Source organism: Chaetodon trifascialis, chromosome 8 (genome assembly GCF_039877785.1).
Source record: "Chaetodon trifascialis isolate fChaTrf1 chromosome 8, fChaTrf1.hap1, whole genome shotgun sequence".
Classification (NCBI taxonomy): domain Eukaryota; kingdom Metazoa; phylum Chordata; class Actinopteri; order Chaetodontiformes; family Chaetodontidae; genus Chaetodon; species Chaetodon trifascialis.
The window spans coordinates 17762813-17784953 of NC_092063.1; the positions used below are offsets into that span (position 1 = coordinate 17762813).

General features: G+C 42.9%; 1 protein-coding gene across 4 annotated transcripts in view; it reads right to left on the reverse strand.

The window, feature by feature from the left end:
* clstn1 (calsyntenin 1) overlaps positions 1 to 22141 on the reverse strand; it is a 34893-nt gene that overhangs the window by 8567 nt on the left and 4185 nt on the right. Inside the window, exons 2-13 of one of the 4 annotated variants that reach the window (XM_070968793.1) lie at positions 11471 to 11593; positions 8956 to 8985; positions 7204 to 7399; positions 6121 to 6329; positions 5538 to 5687; positions 5066 to 5251; positions 4705 to 4953; positions 2677 to 2798; positions 2398 to 2560; positions 1976 to 2026; positions 790 to 947; positions 385 to 533 (exon numbers count right to left, since the gene is read on the reverse strand). In XM_070968793.1, coding sequence (XP_070824894.1) covers positions 385 to 533; positions 790 to 947; positions 1976 to 2026; positions 2398 to 2560; positions 2677 to 2798; positions 4705 to 4953; positions 5066 to 5251; positions 5538 to 5687; positions 6121 to 6329; positions 7204 to 7399; positions 8956 to 8985; positions 11471 to 11593 — 1786 coding nt within the window. The remainder of the gene's footprint in view (positions 1 to 384; positions 534 to 789; positions 948 to 1975; positions 2027 to 2397; positions 2561 to 2676; positions 2799 to 4704; positions 4954 to 5065; positions 5252 to 5537; positions 5688 to 6120; positions 6330 to 7203; positions 7400 to 8955; positions 8986 to 11470; positions 11594 to 22141) is intronic. The other 3 variants (XM_070968794.1, XM_070968795.1, XM_070968796.1) reach the window with 3 other exon arrangements.

The following is a 22141-nucleotide window of genomic DNA, read 5'->3' on the forward strand; positions in this document are numbered from 1 at the left end:
CTGCGGCACCATCATCTACAAATCTAATGCTGTTCTGTTATTCACATTCCACTCTCTGAATAGATCGCTGTTATAAAAAAATTGACATCAAAGAGAACTGAATACAAAATGCAGAATCTTTCAGCGCTTCTGCCTCTGTCATTCTCCAACCTCAAAACCTTTCATGTTTACTCTCTTTGTTATGGAAATAAGGTCAAACTATTGACCTCTATTTTACCTCAACAAACCATCCTTACACTGAAAGCAGAAAGACGAACGCTCTGAAAGTCTAATAGGCAGAAGGAACCCGTTCCACAAAAGCTGCTGACTGACAGATGAGGTCACACATCAGACACAAAGCACAAAAAAACAGCCGGAGAAGAACTTTTGGCTTCTGCTACTTACTTGACAGTGGTGGAGATGCGAAGGTGCCTGATGCCAGGGGTTGGGAACTGGCGGGAGTTCAAGTAGGAGATGTGCTGCATGACCTTGTCAAAGGCATCAATGTCGTCGCCCTCCACGGTCAGAGAGGACTGGTTGGGGTTGAACTCCACCTGAGAGGAGACATCAAGGTGACAGACTGACAAGATGGAAATAATCTATTGTTTCTGTTTTTTTCTTCTCTGCCAAAATCCTGGATATATACACTCATAAATGCAAGTTTAGAGCACACTTTGCTTCCCCTTATCACAAGTCTAAAAGCTTTGGAAGCACTGAGATAGACCGTGTCCTAGATGCACAAATATACTCTGATTCAACCTGACTGAGCTTGAGTGTGTTTGGATATTTAAAACCTTTTGCCTCCCTCACCTTGACAGCTGAAGCTACCTCCTCAGGCAGCTGCACGTCCAGTCCTTCCTTGCAGGTGTACAAACAGTCGATCACTTTCTTATTCTCCAGCTTGCCAGAGCGGATCATCAGTCCGGCTAGGTTCCCCCGGAAAAACTGAGCCATTCGAGCATTTCCGCCTGGGTGCGTCAGGATGGAGGCGAGGGGGAGGAAACAGTAACACACATAAAGAAAAGCAGTTACTCAAGTGTACACTGCGCAGACTTCACCTTTTCTGGGCTGGAGATTCAAGCATGCTGTCTCAATGTGTAAAGATGGCGTGAATGGCATTCATGCAAATTAGTTGGTATGCTCTTACAAGGCCAGAGGCCCTGTGAGCGAGAATGATGGATGAGCTTACACACAAGCCTGAGACACATGCAACATCTGCACCGGCAGGGTGAACCACTGCCTTAATGTGGAAAAAAGAGACATCAACAGTGGAAAAAGAAACTCAAAGAAGGGATTATCTAAAATAAGGGTGAAATTAATCCTCTTTAGTCATCTTATTTTCACAAACTACTGGAACCATGTTGATGAAAAAAAAAACACAAAAACAAACTGGGAGCCTTGATATTTCAATTTAATGGAGTATTCTGTATCTCTGTGAGGAGCATCAGTCTTGCCTAATGAGAGGTGAAACAATCATGTACTGATAAACCTTAAAGTAAGTCTGCACCGCTGCAGAGACAAACCTGGACCTTCAAATGTAAAGACCTCACAGTCATCAAGTGATGTGTGTGTGTGTGCGTGTGAATGCGCTGCTGTAAGTTGGTTATCTGATACGAAGGAGCTCCTGCTTCTGACCCAAAGGTCATGTCCTGAAAGAAGAGCCTGCACTGCCAAAATACTGCAGCCAGGTCACAGTTTTGTGCGCACTGTGTCTATTTCTGTTCTGCTTGTGTGGAAAACAACCACCTGGCTGCTGCAGCTAGAAGAACATAATGGAGGATGAAGAAAACACAAAAAATAATGCAGGCAGCAGTAACATCACACCAGTCTCACACATACTGCATCATGCTGCAAAGAGTTAGGAAAAAAGAAATCTTTCTGCATCTAGAATGTGTAAGAATCATTCTAGTCGAAATGGTATGAGGATGCAGTTAGCGTGGTGGGACACTGTGGACACATGGACATAACTGAGGAGTAAGGGAAAGAGTTGAGCAACCTGAGGTGGGCTCAGAGACTGACTCAGTGTCATTGTCATGTCCTGAGTTGTCTGTAAAGGACAGAAACAAGAGAGCAGGGAGAGACAGGGAGGAAGGTTGAGGATCTGCAGTAGATTCGGATGCTGCATACGAGGTCATGGCGAATCATTGGAGAATCCAAGAAAGAGTTAATACAATAACATGCACCTGAATTTTACACAAGCTCTGACCAACAAATATGCAGGAGACAGATTAAAGATAACTAGGCAGCATTAGAGTATCTCTGTACTATTTCTGCTGTCAAAAACAGTAAAATGCTAGAGACACAAGAGAAATTCAGGTCTTTCTTCACAATGTATCTGTGCTTCAGATTTATATCTAAATTGATATGTTTTAGTCACACAAGTGAATTATGGCTCATCCAATGCACTGAAGAGTTTACCTTGCCAGCAGGCACCAATGGTGAGCTGAGTTTCGATCTTGGAGGCGTGCAGTGGGTAGTCCTCTGTAACCAGGAAGGGCTCAAAGGTAGTTCCATCCACAAACAGAGAGACGGTGGGGAACTCCACGTTCAGCACATAGTGATGCCACTCTTTGTCACACACCTGAGGACAACAGAGGAGATGGAAAGCTGAAGCATAGTACAACTGTAACTACCTCCATTCTTAATTAAACATCCTTCTCGAGGCCTGCACAAAGTCTGGCAGTCGAAGCAGCTGACCTGGTCCAGTTTCCAGTGAAACTCAGCTGGTTTGTAGTTCTCGGCCTCTGATGGATCCTGACGGAGGAGAAGGATCAGCCTGCAGTTGTGGACGTAGAGCGAGTAGTGGTGTCTGTTCATCTCTGCGGGAGACAATATGAGATGTGAATATTTGGTGGATGGATGGAAATTATTGTCGATCATTTCCCCTGACACACGACTGACAAGAAGACATTTACTGGTATTAGTAGTATTTTACTATATTTTAAAGTGCTGAATCTTCTCTAGAGGCCACGATAAGCAATAACAGAAAAATCCTCTCTGTGTCCTATGGTGTTACTGTATTATATTAATAACTGATGTCTCCACAAAAGAAGGCAGTAAATTACTCATGAATACTGGAAGCACTACAAGCACAAGTCTGCAGTCATGTGCCTAATGATTACATAAACAACATCTCTGAAATATCGAACTACTGGGATTTGTCATCAGCCGATGACAATTTCATTCATGGCACTTCCTGTTCTTATAATTTACAAACATGCCTGGTCTGTGGAAACCTGCCCTGCCATGACAGGCTCTCACAGCGGCAGGAAAGACCCTTTTGAAACCAGTTCCACAACCAGCTCCCATTAACACAAGTACTGTTCTGTGACCCAGAAATGCAACCATGGCTCGTTTTCTTGAGAGGCTATCAGAAACAACACAAGTCAGAAAGTCAGGATTCATCTGCACATGTAGTCTTAGTACCAAACACCAACTGGCTGTTAATCCTTGAAAAGATTCAAAGATTTTGAGGGCTTTTCTCAATATATATCTACAGGCTTAGTCTATCACAGTATCTATTAACAATCTGTCAGATTATGTCATGTGCTTTAAGTAGAGAGCATCAGGTTAAATATTAACAAGTATCTGCTTGCTTTTGATTTGATAGTCAAGACAGATCATTTCACCCCCTCTGTGGTCACACTTTGTTCAAGACGTGATGTCCAAGCTTCAGTCTGGTGTTCAATATGAAGTTCAGTATTAAGAGGTAAAGACTTAAATGTAGAAGATGTGAACTGAATGTGAGACATTTCTGTTTCTGTGAAACGGTGCTGAAAAGAGGTCGTGAACAGTGCTGAGATCATGGGTATGGGAGCTTCCTGTCCAGGGCACAGCCGTTCTGATGTAATCCTTCTTATATAAGCAGTCGCACAGAAGCTGATGAGCTGCCTCTCACTGGCCACGGCAGAGACTTTACAGTCAACAAGATCAAGGAGCTTGTGACCACACGCAAAATTTACAACTAGTGACAAAAATGGAAAGGTCAGTGAGCACTCAGCAGAGGTGAGACAGAAAATATAGAAGGACGTGTGCTTCCACATGTGAGCCAGCTAGATGAGCGCCAACGCTGACTATCGCCTGAAGTTCTGTTTCTTACAGGGATATTTTCAGACATCCTATGTGAAACAATAATGAGCACGCCACTGAGACATCAAAAGAGTAGCACACAGATTTTGTCTCCTTCAGCAGATGCCAGATATTTGAATGTAATGCAGAGAGCTGAAACGTTGATGTAAGTGAGTGCACAGCTGGTCTTCACAATGGTTAATATCTGCATGGCGCAAGTTCTCTGTATTTCATTTTGTGCTGCTGCAGTGTGTCTGGCATTAAAGTCCAGTCCAGTATTTTTGACTAGATAAAAACCACCTATATTCACACAGAGGTTGAGTGTTTGACTTTCTGAGCTGTACCGCCCTATTGTTTGTCATATTTTTAGAACTATTCCTGATGTAAACAACCCTTTAACAACATCAGAAACATGACAAATAAACAAAATAGCTTTTAGTTTATGTGGTTTTGATATAGGAACAGTCTCTGTACTAGAAGATCCACAGTATGCTATGGTGGCTCAGAATGGATTCTCCCCTTAATTATGCATGTACACTGTTTTTACAGCTGACTACCTGCAAACCAACTTCACCTCATAAAACAAGTTAAAGGTCAAACTGGAGCTTTGACAAAGTGCAACCACCAAACAATTCAACTCCTCTCCAGGGACGTTACCTGTTTTGTCCGAGTTGCAGAGGATGGTCTCCTTCTCATGGGCCCCGGGGCCATGTCTCATCCACACAGAGATGGTGAAAGGGTCCTTCAGGCTGGTGCTCACCATGCCATCGGGAACCTTGATGGCCTGGGTGCCGTTGAACTCAAACACCTGGTCGCTGTCGTGTCCGTTGTCGGTGGGCAGCCCTACCGTCCAGTTGGCGGAGCTGCTGGGTGCAGGCAGAAGCTCCACGGTGCCGGAGCTGGCTCCTGAAAAAAAAAAAATCAAAGAGGACAAAACAGGATTATATTGGGCAGTTTGATTTATCATTTATGATCCCAGCTACTGACAGTAAACATTTCCAGTGCGGCGGCTACTCACCACACAGCTTGTGCAGGGACTTCTCAGAGTAGGTGTCACGATCGCAGCCCTTCCCAATATGGTTAGTTTCCAGTTCAACATTGGCTCGGATGGATGTGATTGGTTCATCGCAGGTCTCCAAGTGCATGCTGGGGAAAAGGGCCAGGCTACCCGTGCCAGGCTCGTATTCAATCCTCTTATTGAAGCCTGAATGATGAAGGGAGAGGAAGAATAGAATGAAACGATGCCCTTCAGCACAGATAACACATAAGCAGTCAATACAGGGGCTGTCAATAGTAATTACTCATTAAGACGTACTTCAGGCTTTCAGCCATGATAAAAGGCCTTGTGGCTTAAAGGAGTTAAATAACCTGTTTTATAAAGGCAGCCTGTGTGAACTGCGTGTTGGTGGACTGCTTTTGTTCTACAAAGAGACACACCTCAACAGTGATAGTTGGCGTGCTGCAGCATGTAAAGAGGAGAGCTTTGATACCTTGCCAGCTGGGCTTGCAGGTGGGCTTGACGCTGATCTTGACCAGCACGTCCTCAGAGGCACGGTTCTTTCCGCAGTCGTAGGCAGTCACAGTCAGCTTGTACATGCGCTCTTTGCCGTAGCTCAGTTTCTCTGTGTTCTTGATGAAGCCTGAGCGAAGAAGGGGAAAAAACAGTGAGCTGTGAGCATACGCAGAGTCTGACTTGAGCACATTCACCAACATTATTGTGTTTCCTCACACTGACTGCCCGTCCTTTTCAACTGTCTGTATTTCTTTTTAATTAGAGCCACACATCATATCAGCTGAGCCTAGATGCTGGATGTCTTTCATTTTGTTCTACAAGACACAAACATGACTAATCCCAAAGTCAGAAACGAATGACCAACCAGGGTGACATTTAAAGCTGACCGTCATCGTCTCAAAAAGGCAACATGCTCTGGTGAATCTTAAATAACGTCACCTTTTTTAAACAGACCAATAAACAATGTGATGTGAGTCAATAAAATTGTGGCTCTTCTGCATTTGTTGCAGCTTTTTCCCCTGAAACATGCCGAGACGAGTCCACTAGGTGTATGGCCTTACCATCTTTGTCGACGGTGAAGGGCACGTCAGGGGTGACGATCTCATAGTTGCAGATTTGACTAAACTGGAAAGAGCAGTCAGCGTCCACCGCCTCCACCTTCAAGATGCTGTCATACTTCTTTCCCTCGATAACGGTGGCTTTGTAGGACTTCTCCTTGAACACTGGTGAATACTCATTGATGTCGTTAACCTGGATGTGCACGGTGGCCCTGAGAGAGACAAAGTATTCTATTGTCACACTGAAGATGAGATGATAATAAAAATATATATGAACCGAATTTGGTTCAGTTGGTCCAGCAAAAAAAAAAAAGAACAACTTCAAAAAAGTCCATTTCAGGTTCACGCTGACTTGTTACGAGCAAGCAAACGAGTCTTATGGACTGACAAGTAGCTCTTTCATTTGGCCATTTTGTTACACAAATTGTCTCCACTGGTGACAATTTGTGACCAATTTGGCCAATAAAATGTGAGAAAATAGTTAAAAATGCCTGTTATTATTTCCCACAGTCCAAGTCCAAATGTTTTGCTTTGTGTGACCAAAACCCAGAAGATATTCAGTCTGACAAAGAAAAATCTCAAATGTTGGGCACTATTGTTCAAAACATTATTAGTCACTGATCGAAACAGGTATTGATTAATCTACATCTAATCTACACGTTTCAGCTCCACACATCATATGTCATAAATAATGACACACAGGTAACGTCTTATATCGTAATACTAAGTTTTGTTCACTTTTTGATGGCCACCTGTCAAAACACAACATCAACACACCTCTGTTCGAACACATTTTCACTCATGTCCAGATGTGCGTTCACGTTTGCAGACCCAAATGATCTTGGAAAATTATATGGATGACTTTTGACTTCAGCCCCTTGACAGTTCCCACAGTCAGAAGGATTTATTGATAATTGACCTTTCAAATCCCTCGTAAAATCAAATAAACCCAACGAGCAAAAAAAAAGAGCTCATATGAACCACACCAAATGGGTGCAGTGCAGTCAAACTTAACAGGATCTGCTTGAGACTGGGGGAAACTTAGACCAGGCACAGACCCTCTGATCTGGCAGAGGTTTGACTCACTTGTGGGACTTCTTCATGTTGGCACCATCAGGACCTTCTCCACAGTCGTAGGCCTGGATGGTGAATGTGTGCTCCTTCTGCAGCTCGCAGTCCAGCTTGTCCTTGGCCCTGATGACCCCCTCGCCAGTGGACTTGTCCAGGACCACTGCCTCGAAGGGGACATTCTGTCCATGGATCCTGAAGCCGCAAATCTCACCTGAACATGTCAAGAGCCAAAAGAGAGTTTGCTCAGAATAACTGACAGGTGTGAAATTTAATTGTTCAAATTAAAAACTATGTTAACAACAAAACCATAAATTCACAGCAAAACAAATAAATGAAATAAAAACAGCCACAAGTTTTGGGTGCCAGGGAGTTGTAGTAGATTGGGGTGGGTGGTGGCTGTGGAGGAAGCCCAAAAGCACTGTCATATGGGTGAGCGCTTGGGTGGGGGAGTCAGGAGAGGGTGTGGGACATTTAGTATCATAGAAGACGGAGTGTCTTTTCCAAGCCACTTGAAAAACATTGCATCCAGTCATGCAGGCAGAAACCGAAAAGATGTGGACAGGCATTTCACAGGAGTACTTCAGATGTTATGCTAAGTTAAAAAAAGCCCAAAAAGTAAACGCATGGAGAACAGTATTTGAAGTGAAGATCATTTATCTGTCTACTGAATAACACTTAAAGCCTATCTTATGATAGAAACAATCACTTAAATAAATTAGAGGAACAAAAACAAAATGAAAATCTTTACAATAGTGCACTGTGATAAAGTGATGCAGCACCAATTCAGTCATCAAAACCCAAAAATGTCTGTGAAAGAAAACAAAAACCTCTCAGACAACAGCTCAGATAGTAGTTTTTCTTAATTACAAAAAGTCTTCCTGTGTAATTGTGCCTCTCGCCCAAAACTACTGCAAAATGAACCCAAACAAAATGAAATCATAGAGAACATAATCGCTACAATAACAGTATTCAAACCAAAAAAACAAAATACTGGATGAGAACTGGGGTTAGAAATATCAACTTGCTTGACATCCACATCAAATGACAACTGCAGCCATGCTAATGGTGGAGATTAGTGGTGAAGAATTAACTGAAGGGATCCACTGAGGCAAAGATGCAACAACAGAAACTTCGTAGCAGAGAGAGTTTGCATTAGTTAACAATCTCAGCAGCTTTCAGTTGAAGACTTAAATGTCAGAACAGTCCACAGGAGTCACAGTACCTGTATAGGTGTGATCGCTCACAGAGAGGCACCACGAATATAGACGATGCCTTTAAGATATTCACTCTTTAAATTCTAGTGTCAATTTCTGCTCCAATTTCCATGAGGAAGTTGCAAAATCATCTAATGTGTCCTTTCAGATTGTACATTTATTATTATATGTGTCAAAAATTGGCTTTTCTTTTCATATCTTTTAATTGAAAGGACTGGATTGGACGAAATAGCAGCCAGGTGAGTGAAAACTCCTGTTTTAAAGCAGCTTTCTGTTTCCTGGTGACAGCTGAAAAACTGTTAGGGTCTGCAAACTGCAATGGATGTCTCATGCACAGATATTTCTAAGTACAGTCAGCCCCACATCACACTTTTCATCCAGCTGTTGGAGCTCCAAAAAATTCAGGGTGAGAAAAACTTAAAGTCGAGAAAACCGAATGGGAAGATTACAGAGCATGGCGGGAGTTTCTGTGTAAAAGTGTGGATGCTGTTTTTGCGTTAGTGGGTTAATAGTAACAACTAAGCACAAGGCAGAAGAAAGAGCCCAAGATCACCTTCTTCAGTGAGGGTCACCTCAAAACTCTCTACAAGGAAGGGAGAAAAGATAAACCCAGATCAGTTAGAAGAAGAGTTAGAGTCTCAGAGAAAACACAGCGAGGACAGGAGGGAAACACAAGCTAAAAGCTTACAGAAGCATCATCAGAAAAAGCTCTCGTCATCAGCAGAAAGTCTTCTGCCCAGTTGAAAGAAAGGAAGAATTAAAATATTTAGAAAGCCGGTCGTGTTGAAGCATTTGTAGCTTTATTACATGAAATGAATATGGCAGATCATCAAATTGCAATGGACAGAAGTCTCACTTTTTACCGTCAGCATGTTTTGGAGGATTCTGGAGACTCGAGAAGTTCATCTTACTTCTCAAAACACTGCACTTATATTTCCTGGACTAATCAATTCACTTTAATAATTACATGCAAAGAAATCTTGGGAGCAAGAATGAATAAAATGGTGATAAAATGGTTTGTTTAAAAGCCCGGTCAGGGCCTCCAGTGGGTTGGACCTGGTCATTTTGTTTTCACCTACTAAACAAATTAGAAATGGATTTCACATTAGGGACTGCTGTTCAGAGCCAGTCATGCAGTGGGAGTTGTGGGCCTCCGTGTTTACCACAGCAATAAAGACCAGTTCACATTAGGGCTTTAGGAATTCCTCAGTTTTCACTCGTCACATGGGCCTCTCAGCTCGGGTCGGGTCAGCTGTCACAGTGATGGTTACATATTGATTTTACACTCTTAACCTGCAGTGCTCATTGAGAGGTTACGAAATAAATGCAGTGACTTAGAATCTACTACTTGGCTAATAGGTCAATATGCTGCATATTTGGTGGCAGCTATCGAACCCATTTGCAGGAACTGTGTTGCAGAAACAAGGACATTTTCTTTGTCTCATCTAATGAACCAAACGATCCAGATCTGGTGGGTAAATGCTCCCTGCTTTGTGCTCCTCGCTTGTTTTGAACACAGTCATCCATGAACATTGAGCTCATTTTCAAGTTTGAAGGCCTTTGGTTTCAACTATTTCAACTCCAATCAGCCTGGCTGAACTCAGAGTGCCCACAGTCCAGCACTCTAAAACACACAAACTCATACAGTGGCTCCTCTTTCTTGCTAAATATTCACCTAATCACACTGATCTGACTTGAGAGCCTGCGATTGGACCTCTCTGGCCTGTGGGTCAGCTTTACAGGGAACCTTATTTGTCGGCACAGATTGGCTGGCTACGCGGAGACTGGCACGACAGAGCTGGTCACCCCTGCTGCCACGTGAAGCCAGATTGCCCGCTCTGTATCGAGAGCGCGAGTTCACAGGGACACGCAGTCCATTCCCAAAGTCCTGCTCATCAAAAAATGGTGCCCCAGCCGAAACAAGTGGGAGCACCGAGCTCTGCATTCAATGCTCATTAACTGTGAAAGGAGGCAAACATCATGCAGAGAGAGGACATATTATACAATTCCCCATCCCTCAGAAATGACGGGCCTCTCGCCTCACCTTAAAAACTGTGTGCTGCCAGGCCGATCAGCTCTTTAGAACAATCTAATGTCACGCACTGCAACATATGGCATCTCCTCTGACAGGCACGTGGACGGCAAAGCCTCACTTGCTAAATCAGAAGGAGTAATCTGAGATAAAAATGGCTATATCAAGTAGAGTGAGAGCACCAAGTGTGAAGGGAGCGGCAGACAAATGATCACACTACTCGTGATGTGAAATGGTGGGAAATCATTTCTAGTGCGGTGGTGCTTTGAATCCTGGCCAAAATCAGTCCTGATGTGATTAAACAAAAACCCCAGAGCTAATGCTGCCTGGGTATATAAAGCACACTAATTGTGCCTCTCCAGTGGGAGGGAAAAAAAAAAAAACTTAAAACATGAAAGAGTATTTTGATCTGGATATCAAAGGGGCCAATCTGCAGGATATGGTAGCCAGCTGTATGTCTGTATGACAGGCGTGTCATAAAAATGAGTGCAGAATGTCATTCAGACACACAGTCTGCCAAAGTTATCCCCTCCCTCCTCCACCACTGAGCCAGTGAACATTTGATTGATATAAGCACAAATGGAGCATAATCTCACATATTACCTATATCACAGAGAGAGCTACAATTCATGTATTAACCATGATTAACCATAACCCTTCTCAGCATTACTGTAAGATCAGCTCAAACTAGATCAGAGGTTGCGCTTCCATGTTGAGTAAAACTTTAAAGATTTACAAGAATAATTACTTCAGTTAATAAATAATCCATTAGCAAAATGACTACATGTCTTCAAAGATTAACATCAGCGTCCTCAAAATGTCTATGAAATTTTGATTATTCACACATGAGCAGTTTTGTCTGCATCCATCACCTGTAACACAATCAGAGCTTTAATGGGGAGGAATTGGTAGGTTTTCCCTTAACCACGTGTAAAATGAGAGGAGAGCAATTCCAAGTGAAGTGAGGTGAAGCTGAGGGAGAAAAGAAAAAGCAGCAGCAGCAGCAGCAGCAGCAGCATTAAAGCCCCTCTCTCACCTGCGTAGCGTAGAGGAGCATCCTTGTCCAGAGCAATTAGAGGGGGGTCCAGAAGTACTTTGTCATCATTTTCCGTTACAATCCCGTGGTACGTTGTCTCGATCCATGGTTTGTGCTTATTGACTGTGAGAAACAGAGAGAGGAAGCGTCAGTGTCTGCGATAACACCAATGCCTCATTTCTGCCCTGAGGTGAGATGTCTTGATTGGCAACTTGTTTTTCTCTCACCGGCACTTATCAGCAATTCACGCCTTTTTTTCTTCAGTCTTTTTAATTATCAGATTTCATCTGTGTTTTCTCAAATCGCTAGTTTGACTTTTATCTTTCCTCCCACTGCAGCTTAAGTAAATTTTTAATGAGGTTTTGGATGCTTTTAATATTATTTTTAGAAGCATTACACATAATGAAGGCTTCAGCTACAAAAGAACCAACAGCCGAGGAGGACAGGGACGGTGCAGGGTTTCAGAGGGAACCGGACCATCTGGTGTAACGCTTGCTGCTCTTGACCCTCCACTGCACGTCATTCTCCATCCTAAACACAGTGTGCTCAACTTGTGTTGTTCAATTTATCCAAACTGAGGACAAATTCTTCCAAGATGATTTTATGACAGCACAGCCCTACATCAGAGCAGCCACACAGAACCACAATCCATATCCCTTAATGACTCTGACTGGTGTATCACAGGCCAGTGTGTGGAGCAGCAGCTTTGTGTGCGAGTCATCCTGGGAAGCATCCCAGCTGCAGACAGGACTCGCTGTAGCTGGCGGCTGCAGAAAAAGCTGCAGTGAGTGACATATTTGGGCTGTCTTAGAAAACAGTGTTGACGCAGGGAGGCTGCAGCTCTCTTATAGGCAATATGTGCTCGTTCCAGAGCGAGGGGAGAGGATGGCATTCTGTGCTACTGATCTGCAAAGGTGATGCTAACTCTGGCTGACAGCACACTGTGAGGGACAGAAACACTGGGAGAGGTAACCAGACCAAGTGCATTTCCCGACGACGAGGGTTCAGGCATAATATCATGTCAAAGCTAATAAGAGCTGCAGACTGCAACATTACACAACTGCTTTATGCAAGATCTGTTTACGAGCAGCCCTACTTATTGAAATTATGAATAATTGCTAATATTCTGATTTTTTAAAGCGACTCAAGTAATGTAGGAAATCCTCATGTTGCCTCTCTGCCCTCATCTAACACTTCTGTCCTTATTCAGTCATGTCAGTGTAAACAGATTCACTGTGGCCAGGTCACGCATTCAATCTGATCCATGTTAATGATGAACTGCTGCAGCAGCCTAAACCAACACGGCAGGAAAAAAGCATGTGGCCCAAATGTTATATAGAAAACTGCCCTGGTTATGCAATAATCCATCTGGGGTTAACAATAATCTATTTAATGATTTATAAAGCATCAGACTTTGCCAGTGGTTATATGGGAGCTTTCTTTTGGATTCATGGGGGAATATTTCATTCATTCAAATGCAACATGTAAGTACTAAAGAACACATGAGGAGCAAAGGCAGAAGAAAATAAAGCTATTTTTTCTATCATTTCTGAGATATTATGCTTCAAAACAAAAGGCAATGGAGCCACAACAGCTGGCAAAAGTGACTTTAAGCAAATAAGCTAAATGTCGATTTCACGGAGAAAATGCTCATCAGGAGTGTCCTGATGAGCATTTTCTCTCCTTAATTATACCACGGCAGGGCAAGGTTTCGCTGGATAGATAAAAGAGCTTCCAACAGATACTTTGCCATCATAAGGGCCATTTCAGTATCATTCTACCAAAAGCACTCATGAGCAAATCATATTTCCAACTGATCTCATTTCATATGTTAGTAGGAACTTACAGCATTTTCCCATTTTGTCACTGTCCAAGAGCACAATACAGTATTTCTGTTTTGGAGTAAATAGTGTTGAAACATATTACAAGATATAAATAACGTTGCCATAAAATAAAGCGGCAGCTACTGTCGGATTCCAGTCTTGTTGGACAGGGCAGTAAGTTACAGGTGAGGCAAGTCATGCTGATATTCACTGAAAATGAAATTCAGCAAATACCTCCTGATGTTCCGCTGGCTGTCCTTTCTGTGTGTGCGCTGAAAAAACGGGAAACAAACAAAGTGGCTGGGGCTGAACCACACAACACTACTCCAGCCAATGAGCAGCAGGCTGCCTTCATATTCGTGTACAGGACAAGCGCAAGGAGAGGTGAGATGAGGGGAGCGAGCGGGACAGTAAGTTCGACATGCTAACGTGTAACCGCGCTGTGAATAAGGAGAGATGGCAACGTCAGCCATCTTTCTCCAGAATGACTCACCTCACCTTTAATAAGTAATGACAAACAGGCACTTGCTCAAATATGTATCTATCAATAGCACTATGGTGTAATAAGTATTTCATGTGGCATACTCTACTTCTGCCTGAAGTAGAAACTGTGGTTAGACAGTTTTGAGGTGTTCATGGGGGGACGTGGGGTGGCATTTTTAGCTCTTTGCCACTGATTACAAAACGGGTTAAAGAGTTTGTGAATGGCAATGCTCAAAATGACCAGCTTCATGACTAACTGAAGCACATCCTCCATCCCATGTTCATCCAATTACTGGAACACAATGACACATTCATTTCAACAAGCATTATTATTTGAACAGACCGTGGTTTAATTACTGTGTTTGTGCTGCAAAATGCTAAAGCTATTCACGCATTTGGTGAGGCTGCCAAACAAAAATGCCAGAGCACTTCCACAGTTGTATATATTTCCAACAATTTTTGTATATTTTATGTCTGAATTTAAAAAAAAAATGTGCTCAAGTTACACAGTACATCAAAAATTAATGGCTGCAAAACAATTTTTCCTCTGAGTCTTGACAGTTAAAGCTTAAGTTCGACGTGTTCTGAATGGTGAAATGAAATCCACCGCCGCGTAACGCTGCAGAAAGCCTCGACAACACACATTCATCATCTGACTAATGGGAAGACGCATGATGTTCAGTAGCGCAGTTTTACAATATGAGCTTCAAACAGTAACCAGATAAAAGGAAACCTACAAAAGCATCAATAAATGAGGATATTTTCAGATGAGTTTAAATGTCAGTCAGCCAAATCCAATTTCAGCAAAGCAAATGACTTGTGTGTCTTAATGTAGTCAGTAATTTAGTTTATGTCATAATTCAGAGTAATTCTAAGAGATTACACGATCAGTGAAAATTAATTAGCAGCAACTTGCACACGACTGTTTGAGGCAGGCACCACAGTGAATGAAGATTACCCACCGAACTCATTTTTTCTGGTGAGAGAAGTCCTGACAGAGCGATCTTCACACCGAGGCAGACTTGCCTTCAAACTCTGTCCCAATGCACGAAACAAACATTTCCTCATATTCCTTATGGCTTAATAAGCAACATGAAATGTGCTGGCTGCAGCAATAAATTATGGCATTATGTTACAATTGCTCGTTCTTTTTCAAAAACATGGCTGAAATATACTTGCTTGTCTCAGCAGGAGATAAATTCTCACTACATTTAGTACATGAAGTACTTTTTATTCTTTTATTAAAGATTTGACAGAAGAGAGATGACAGGAAATGAGTGAGAGAGAAAGCACATTTGTCAAAAAATATCTGTTTCTATGATATTTTAGCAATGAAAAAACAAGAGCATGATGTGCAACTCTGGTTATCTGTGAAAATCACTCAACAATATTGAAGACAAAAGAGACACGACTTAAAATGTCGACTCAAAGGGTTCTAGTTTAAGAGGAGGCTTTGCCAAATCAAGAATTTATTAAATCTATTACACAGATTGCAGAAGTGCAAAAAAGAACTCAGATCACTTCATATCTCTGCTTAAGTCTTGTCCTACACAAACAGCGCTTAGTAAGAACGAGTCGCTGTGATTGCCAGTACTTTGGCATTGATCAAGCCCAATACACCGACTTAGCCGAGTGTCTCGTGACCCGAAATGAAGTGGATGTCTTTAGACAGATTGCTAGGCCAGACTACTACAATAATCTGCTTTAGCTTCCAGAGAGTTACAGTCCCTGTTCGCCAGGTCACATGTGGGCCTCGCCTGTTGCCCGCCGCCTTCAGCACTGAGGTGCATTGAACCAGGACCAGCATCGAAAGGTACAACATCAAGCTGCATTCTCAAAGCTCCTGCAGGTTTATGAAACACATTTCGGCCTGATTCTAACCAATAACAACAGATGAGCTAACCACGGAGGCTGTCCACTTTAATCTAGGAAGCCCTAAATCCAATTGTATGGCATGCATCTCCACTTTGACTCACAAGCAAGTCTCAAGGAACAGTGCAGTTCATCCACTGCTGGCACAGGTCAAACTTAATGCGGAAGTCAGGCAGATCTATCACAGCCAATCAACTTTGTGCTGTGGGGTCAAGTCTTATATAGGCGAACCATCAGTGGTCTGAGGAAGGCACAGATCAACTGAAATGTGAGATAATGCAGACATGCTCACAGATGGCAAACTGTGGAGCAGAAAAACATGAGGACAAAAGAGACGGACCCAGGAGGCCTCTGGAAAGTCAAAAGGCAAACTGCATTACGGATGTGCATCACTGTTAAAATCAAAGGCCTTCACTCAGACACACCTCCCATGAAATGAAACCTAAAGCACAAATTTTATTGAAAGCGTGAAATTCTCACATACACTGTGTGAAATTGCCAACAAGGCCTCTTTGACAAGATAGCTTCATCATCCCCTGCAAGCCTGCAGTGAATGGGAAGAACATTTGCTGAGAGAGAGCTCTTGACACAGAGCAACAAAGACATGATCTGCAACTAATGCAGATACCATTATTCTTGGAAACTGATCCATTATTACATATTCTAAACTATATATACTACCTTTAAGATATGAAACTGTACTGGAGGGAAGGGACTAGTTTGTTTTTTCATGAGAGGCTTTAGGATTTAGGATAGAATGAGATTAGGAGAGCGGCTTTGAAATGTTTGAAGCAGTCTGAGAGCAGCTCGCTGCTGCAGCGCCGAGGATGTTTAATGTGGAAGACTGCCATTTTCTTAATTTAACTTAATCAGGAAAGCAATTCATCTAATGCAATGCATACTCACTACTGGCCCAATTACAACCTGCACATTCAGTCCTTCAATCACATAAAAGCAGATAATTGAAGAGGAAACTCTTGACTCCTTCTAACAAATCATCAACATTAAACTGATCAACATTAAACTGATCCCTCTGTGGAAGCTGCCTGAGAAGCTTCAAGTACATGTGTGTGCAGGTGCTCGTGTGTTGTATGTCTTTCCAACCAATTTCAACCATTAATATCATGAGATCCACCCATCAATCAATCTTCAACTTTTAGCATACTAAGATTCACGAGTTAGCAGGGTACATCAGTGAGTCTTCAGGTGTTCAACATCTGAAGCCTTGCTGTTTCAAAATATGATGGTTATGGGCCCGCTGATCTGTGACAGCTCTGGATCACGCACCAGGTGTTCTGCAGCGGACAGCTTCAGCAGCTACATGGAGCATACAAAGGGCTTCTTCTCTCTGAGACAGATACTGCTATCCATGTTTAGTGTTCATGTTCAATGTTTCATCTTGCATGCCTATCCTGTTCCACTCAGATACACGTAATGATGCGGAGGCCACATACTCTCGAAATGCTGTTTCATCTGGACTTTAAAATGATAGAAAATAGAGAAAACCAGCAAATTTTGACATCTACGATGCTGAAAACAGAAAATGGGTGGCCTCTTTGCTCAATAAATGACTTGACCAATCGATAAATTGTTTCACATTAAATGTTGCAGATTAATTTTCAGTTGATTAACAAATTAAAGATATCGTTTTAATTGTGATCCCACGGCGGAAGAGATCACAGTCCTAAATCCCAACTGGTCGAGGCAGATGGCCGCCCACTCAGAGTCTGGTTCTGCCTGAGGTTTCTGCCTGTTAAAAGGAAGTTTTTCCTCGCCACTGTTGCCAAGTGCTTGCTCGTGGGGGAATTGTTGGTTCTCTGTAGATAAAAGAGCTTGGTCTGTACCAGCTCTGTATGGAAAGTGTCCTGAGACAACTTCTGTTGTGATTTGGCGCTATACAAATAGAATAGAATAGAATAGAATAGAATAGAAGAGAATTGAATTGAATTGAATTGAATTGAATTGAATTGAATTGAATTGAATTGAATTGAATTGAATTGAATTGAATCGAATCCTCAGGTCAGGACAATGTGAGTCAAGGTCACACCAAGCAAAAAGTAATGTTAAAGTCGTCTATGGAAAACGCCACTTTATCTGCATACTTGAAAATACATACTTTAAAAAAGCTAATGCTACTACACGATACCTTCAGGAGCAAACAATAAGGACGGTACATCACCATCTCATTTTATATGTCTGCAGTTTATATAAGTGCAGTGACCCACCGTCCTGTTTCTGGCAAAGACAAATCATTGGCATCAGTATAAATATTAGATGGAGGGTTAGGATATAAATACACAGATATAAAGGGCTGATATTTTTCTCTTGCTAAATAATAAACATCAACCAGATAGTGGCATCCCATGCTGACACAGAATGAACCACAGCCACTAAAACAGTTTAAAGCTAATAAACACACAATTATGTTTTTTCAACAGTGTCCACCTCAAAAATCCAACAGGCTATGTGAAACGGTCTTTACAGCACGTGCACAGATGGCCGACTACTTGGCCCACCTGCAGCCCAGCAACGCAGTGCCTGCTACACAATCCTGTTACACAGCGAATAAAGCCAATGACATTTAATCCAATAATGGGATGCATCTATTTCATTCACTGGCAAGGTCAAGCGATGAGCAAGACATCAAACAAAGCAACCTGCGCTGCCAAAAACAAGCCACGGCCAAGTTTTTATGATGTGTGTCTAACGACGAGCATGATACACATTTTTGTGTATCAAATGATAAGAAAGAAAGAGAGAGAGCAGGGTTGAAACATGGCTGACTTCTGACACAGGTGGACAAGGACAAAGTGCTGTGTGTGACTGTGTGCCAAGCCATCGACTGATGAGCTCTATGTCTCTGTCACCTGCAGCACCAGTCATTTTTGAAGATGTAGTTGTGATATTGTTGAACTCCATTACATTATACAGAGAGGTGTTTCTGTTATTCAGCCTACCAAGACTGACACAGATGGACTGAACCAAACACCTGTCAGTATAACACGATACAATTTAGCTCGGTGAACCTGATAAACTGGCAACTGAGTGTTTTGAGTATTTAATTTTGCTTCTGTATTGTTGGGAGGGGTCTTTGTATATTGTTAATAGCTAATGTTTAAATAAAGGCCTTTAATCGTGATCAATAATTGGGATTTCAGTATCCAATTCAACAGTCAGGCTCACAATTGCAGCAGTAACATTAAATACTAACGGTGAGACTACGTGGCCAATAGCTTTCCCCACTTCAATCAATCAAGTCCTCTGTGATTTAAAACCATTTGTTTTCCAGCGTGATGAGCTCGGCAACTTTTGTGCTCGTCTTGCAACTGATTTACCCGAAGGACAATAAATGGTCTCGTGGAGTTGAGGCTTAATAGGCCTCACAGACACGCTCTCTCAAATAGGAGCAACAATCCGTAAACAACACCAACAATCAAGCATATAAAACTCCAAAACTGCAGAGGCACATATTCAGCCATGTGATGTCATCTTACTGACTTCTTTCATGACCCCAGAGAACGGGGTAACATACTGACCATTCACACTGACACAAAGACAAAACCCTTTTATGGCTGCCTCGCTCTTTTACTGAAGCCTAACCTTTACAGTTTGACCTATTAACCGTGATGAAACACTTCCTGCGAGAATGTGAGCGCCACAATAGGTTCTGCTAATCCTGAGATTCAGTGGGACGCCTACACTCTCTCTCTCTCCCTTCATGCCACTGCTGTGATGTCTCTCCTTCATGGAGGGGGAATAAAATCATTCTGCCTTCCCAATGCTTGCCAAAAGTTTTGCACGTGTCTGGCTACTGTATAACCCTCACTACTGCCCTGGACTACACCAAACCCGATGACACCAGGCTGATAACAGGCTACCAGTCACCCTGGGACAACCAGAGAAACACAGCACAGCTGCCCTGATAGTGGCAGCATCACTACAGCAGATCATCAGTCTGTAATTATCTGATGAGGCCTGATAACGCCTGGGACCCTCTGAGGGTGTGTTGCGTAATGATGATGAAGATGCGGCCAACTGTCAGGCCTGTGACGCCTTGTGGAGTTCTGCTCCATCGATTCAGCTCATATTTTACATTTGATGTCCGACAGCCTGCGAGCTTTCATCTTGTTTGATTACATGCAAATGTGAAGCTCTACTACAGCCAGCTGTGAGGCAGATGAACGCCAGAGCAACACTTAACCTTCAGTGCAGTAAATCAAATTTCTATTTGCAGCCATTTCATTACCTGGTGACTTACAAAACCTACAAACTGGCTGCAAACAGCGTGAATACATGTTAGCATCTTTACATGTCTTAAATCGCGCAGTGTGCAGCTGGTGAATGTGTTTAACTTATATTATAAATGCTGTCTATACCAGTCTACGCTCTGTAAATACCCAGCATCATGACTAGAGCAAAATTAGTAGCAAAACCTGCCAATCACAAACACCGTCAGTGGCAGCACGGTCTACGAGCAGAGCGCGCTGGCTGTCTTCTTACTGTCAGAGACTAAATAAAGCCTCTCTGTTGCCAGGTTGTTGTTCATATTTGTTCCATTAGCTGCAACAGTACACTGAAGAAAGGAGAAGGGATTTTGTGCGCTCAGGTGATAATCAGACCTGTTTTTCTTCCAGGGAGATGGAAGAAAACCCAGCAGTTTGGAAAATGTGAAACAAAAACACAGAAGAACGTGCAAAATGCTGCTTGCGTATACCAGCTGCGTCAGAGTGTGTGAGCAGGAGGCTATTCTAGGTGTGTGCTGGTGGATATGAGCGCTTTCAACAAAATCCACAGGGGCTCTTCACGGCAGCTTCGAAGGCACCTTCAGGCCTTGTTCACGTCAGACAGGAATATCCAACGGAGGCAAACAGAAATTGCAGCCAAGTGGGTGAAGGTATGACATGCATGCAAATCTGAGTCAAGCAATGACTTCAATCATGCTGGTGAGAGGGGCTCTCTTAATTCCATGGAGCAGAAGTCAATGAACAATCTGCTCACGGTCTGAAACAGTGGACACACGTCTCTGTTTGTCTTGCCTTACAAGCTCCTTGGCCTGTTGATGTAAGCCACCTCCATCACAGACTGGGGACTGTTCCCGGAGGCCTTGATGACCCTTAAAGGAAACTCAGACCTCAGGGGCCCTCGCTCCCCAAACATCCCGCTCAGACAGGAGAGCCTCTCAGTTGCTCTGCCAGGCAACAACATTTGTTTGTCCTCTACACAGTCTCAGCCGCCCAACAGAACGAACACACCCTCGACGGCCGCGGCGCTCCTCTGAAGAGGGGGTTGGGAGCCGCAGAGCCTTGAATGCAACTCAATCACCTCTCTGTGTGAGCGGCACAAAAGAGCCAGTGAGAGTGGAGAAGTGAGAGTGAGACGGCCGGAGCTGTGCACAGGCACTCGGGTGGAGCTGACCTGCGGCAGGTAATGTGCTCTCTGGTTACCTGTTTCCCATGAAGCCTGAATCTTAATGTGGACATGCCCAAATGCGAATAGCTCTGCAGAGCATGTTTTTTCTCCGGGAAGCAACGGGGCTCATGGGAGGAGGTAACGCAGCCAGATGAGCTGCAGATACGAGCTGAACTAAAAACTCTAAGTGCAGGTTTCTGCTGGTACATTTTTTGTGGATTTGGATGGTTGATATATTATCCACACAAGTTGCTTCTGTAAAATCATGTAACTGACAACTTATTTGAACAAACTTTTAACAAATTCACATCATTATACAACATGAGGATGAAACGGTTAAAATCCTGGATATTTTTCTGGCGCATTCTTAAATTGGCATTTTCCATTTCTGAAGATTGCTTTTTGCAGTTCCAGCGTATAACATCCAAACCACGGGCTCCTGCGAACGTAAAGTCCTTTCTTGGTGGCCAACATAACTTCCCAGTCATCTGGCACAACTTAATATTCACAACTGAATGACCCATTCGTGACAGTTCACTGACTCCATTCAGCCCACGAAGGCACCAATGAGAGGAAAGTCACCACCGACCCAAATTGAGTCCAGTATTCTCATGGCCTATCTTTCCAGCACTAAGTGGCAAATTACCAAATCGAAATGCTTCAACAATTTAGCACTTTCGGGGGGATTATCTCATATACACATTCTTGAGGGGCTTGAGTCGCGATCGAGTCCGAACAGTGACCGCATTGTGGCATGCTTAGTCAGGATCCCGACCTTGAAGTCTGAGACTAAAAGCCCTTTGTTCCTCTGAGAAATCTCTGAATAAATACAGAGAAAAATGTAAGAGTTAACTTGTGGGAACAGGCCCTCTGTGTAGGGCATGTAAACAGTTATTTAGGGCATACAAGGTAAAATGTTTGGTAGTTGTTGTTCTACTGCTCCACAGAGGCAGTTTTAAAACCCACTTTATCATCAGAGCAAAGTTCCTTCATTATCTCAGGCCTGATTGTCTGTTTGTCAGCAGCATATCTCAGCAAACACATGATAGATTTCAGTTCAATTTGGTGTAATCATAGGCCATGG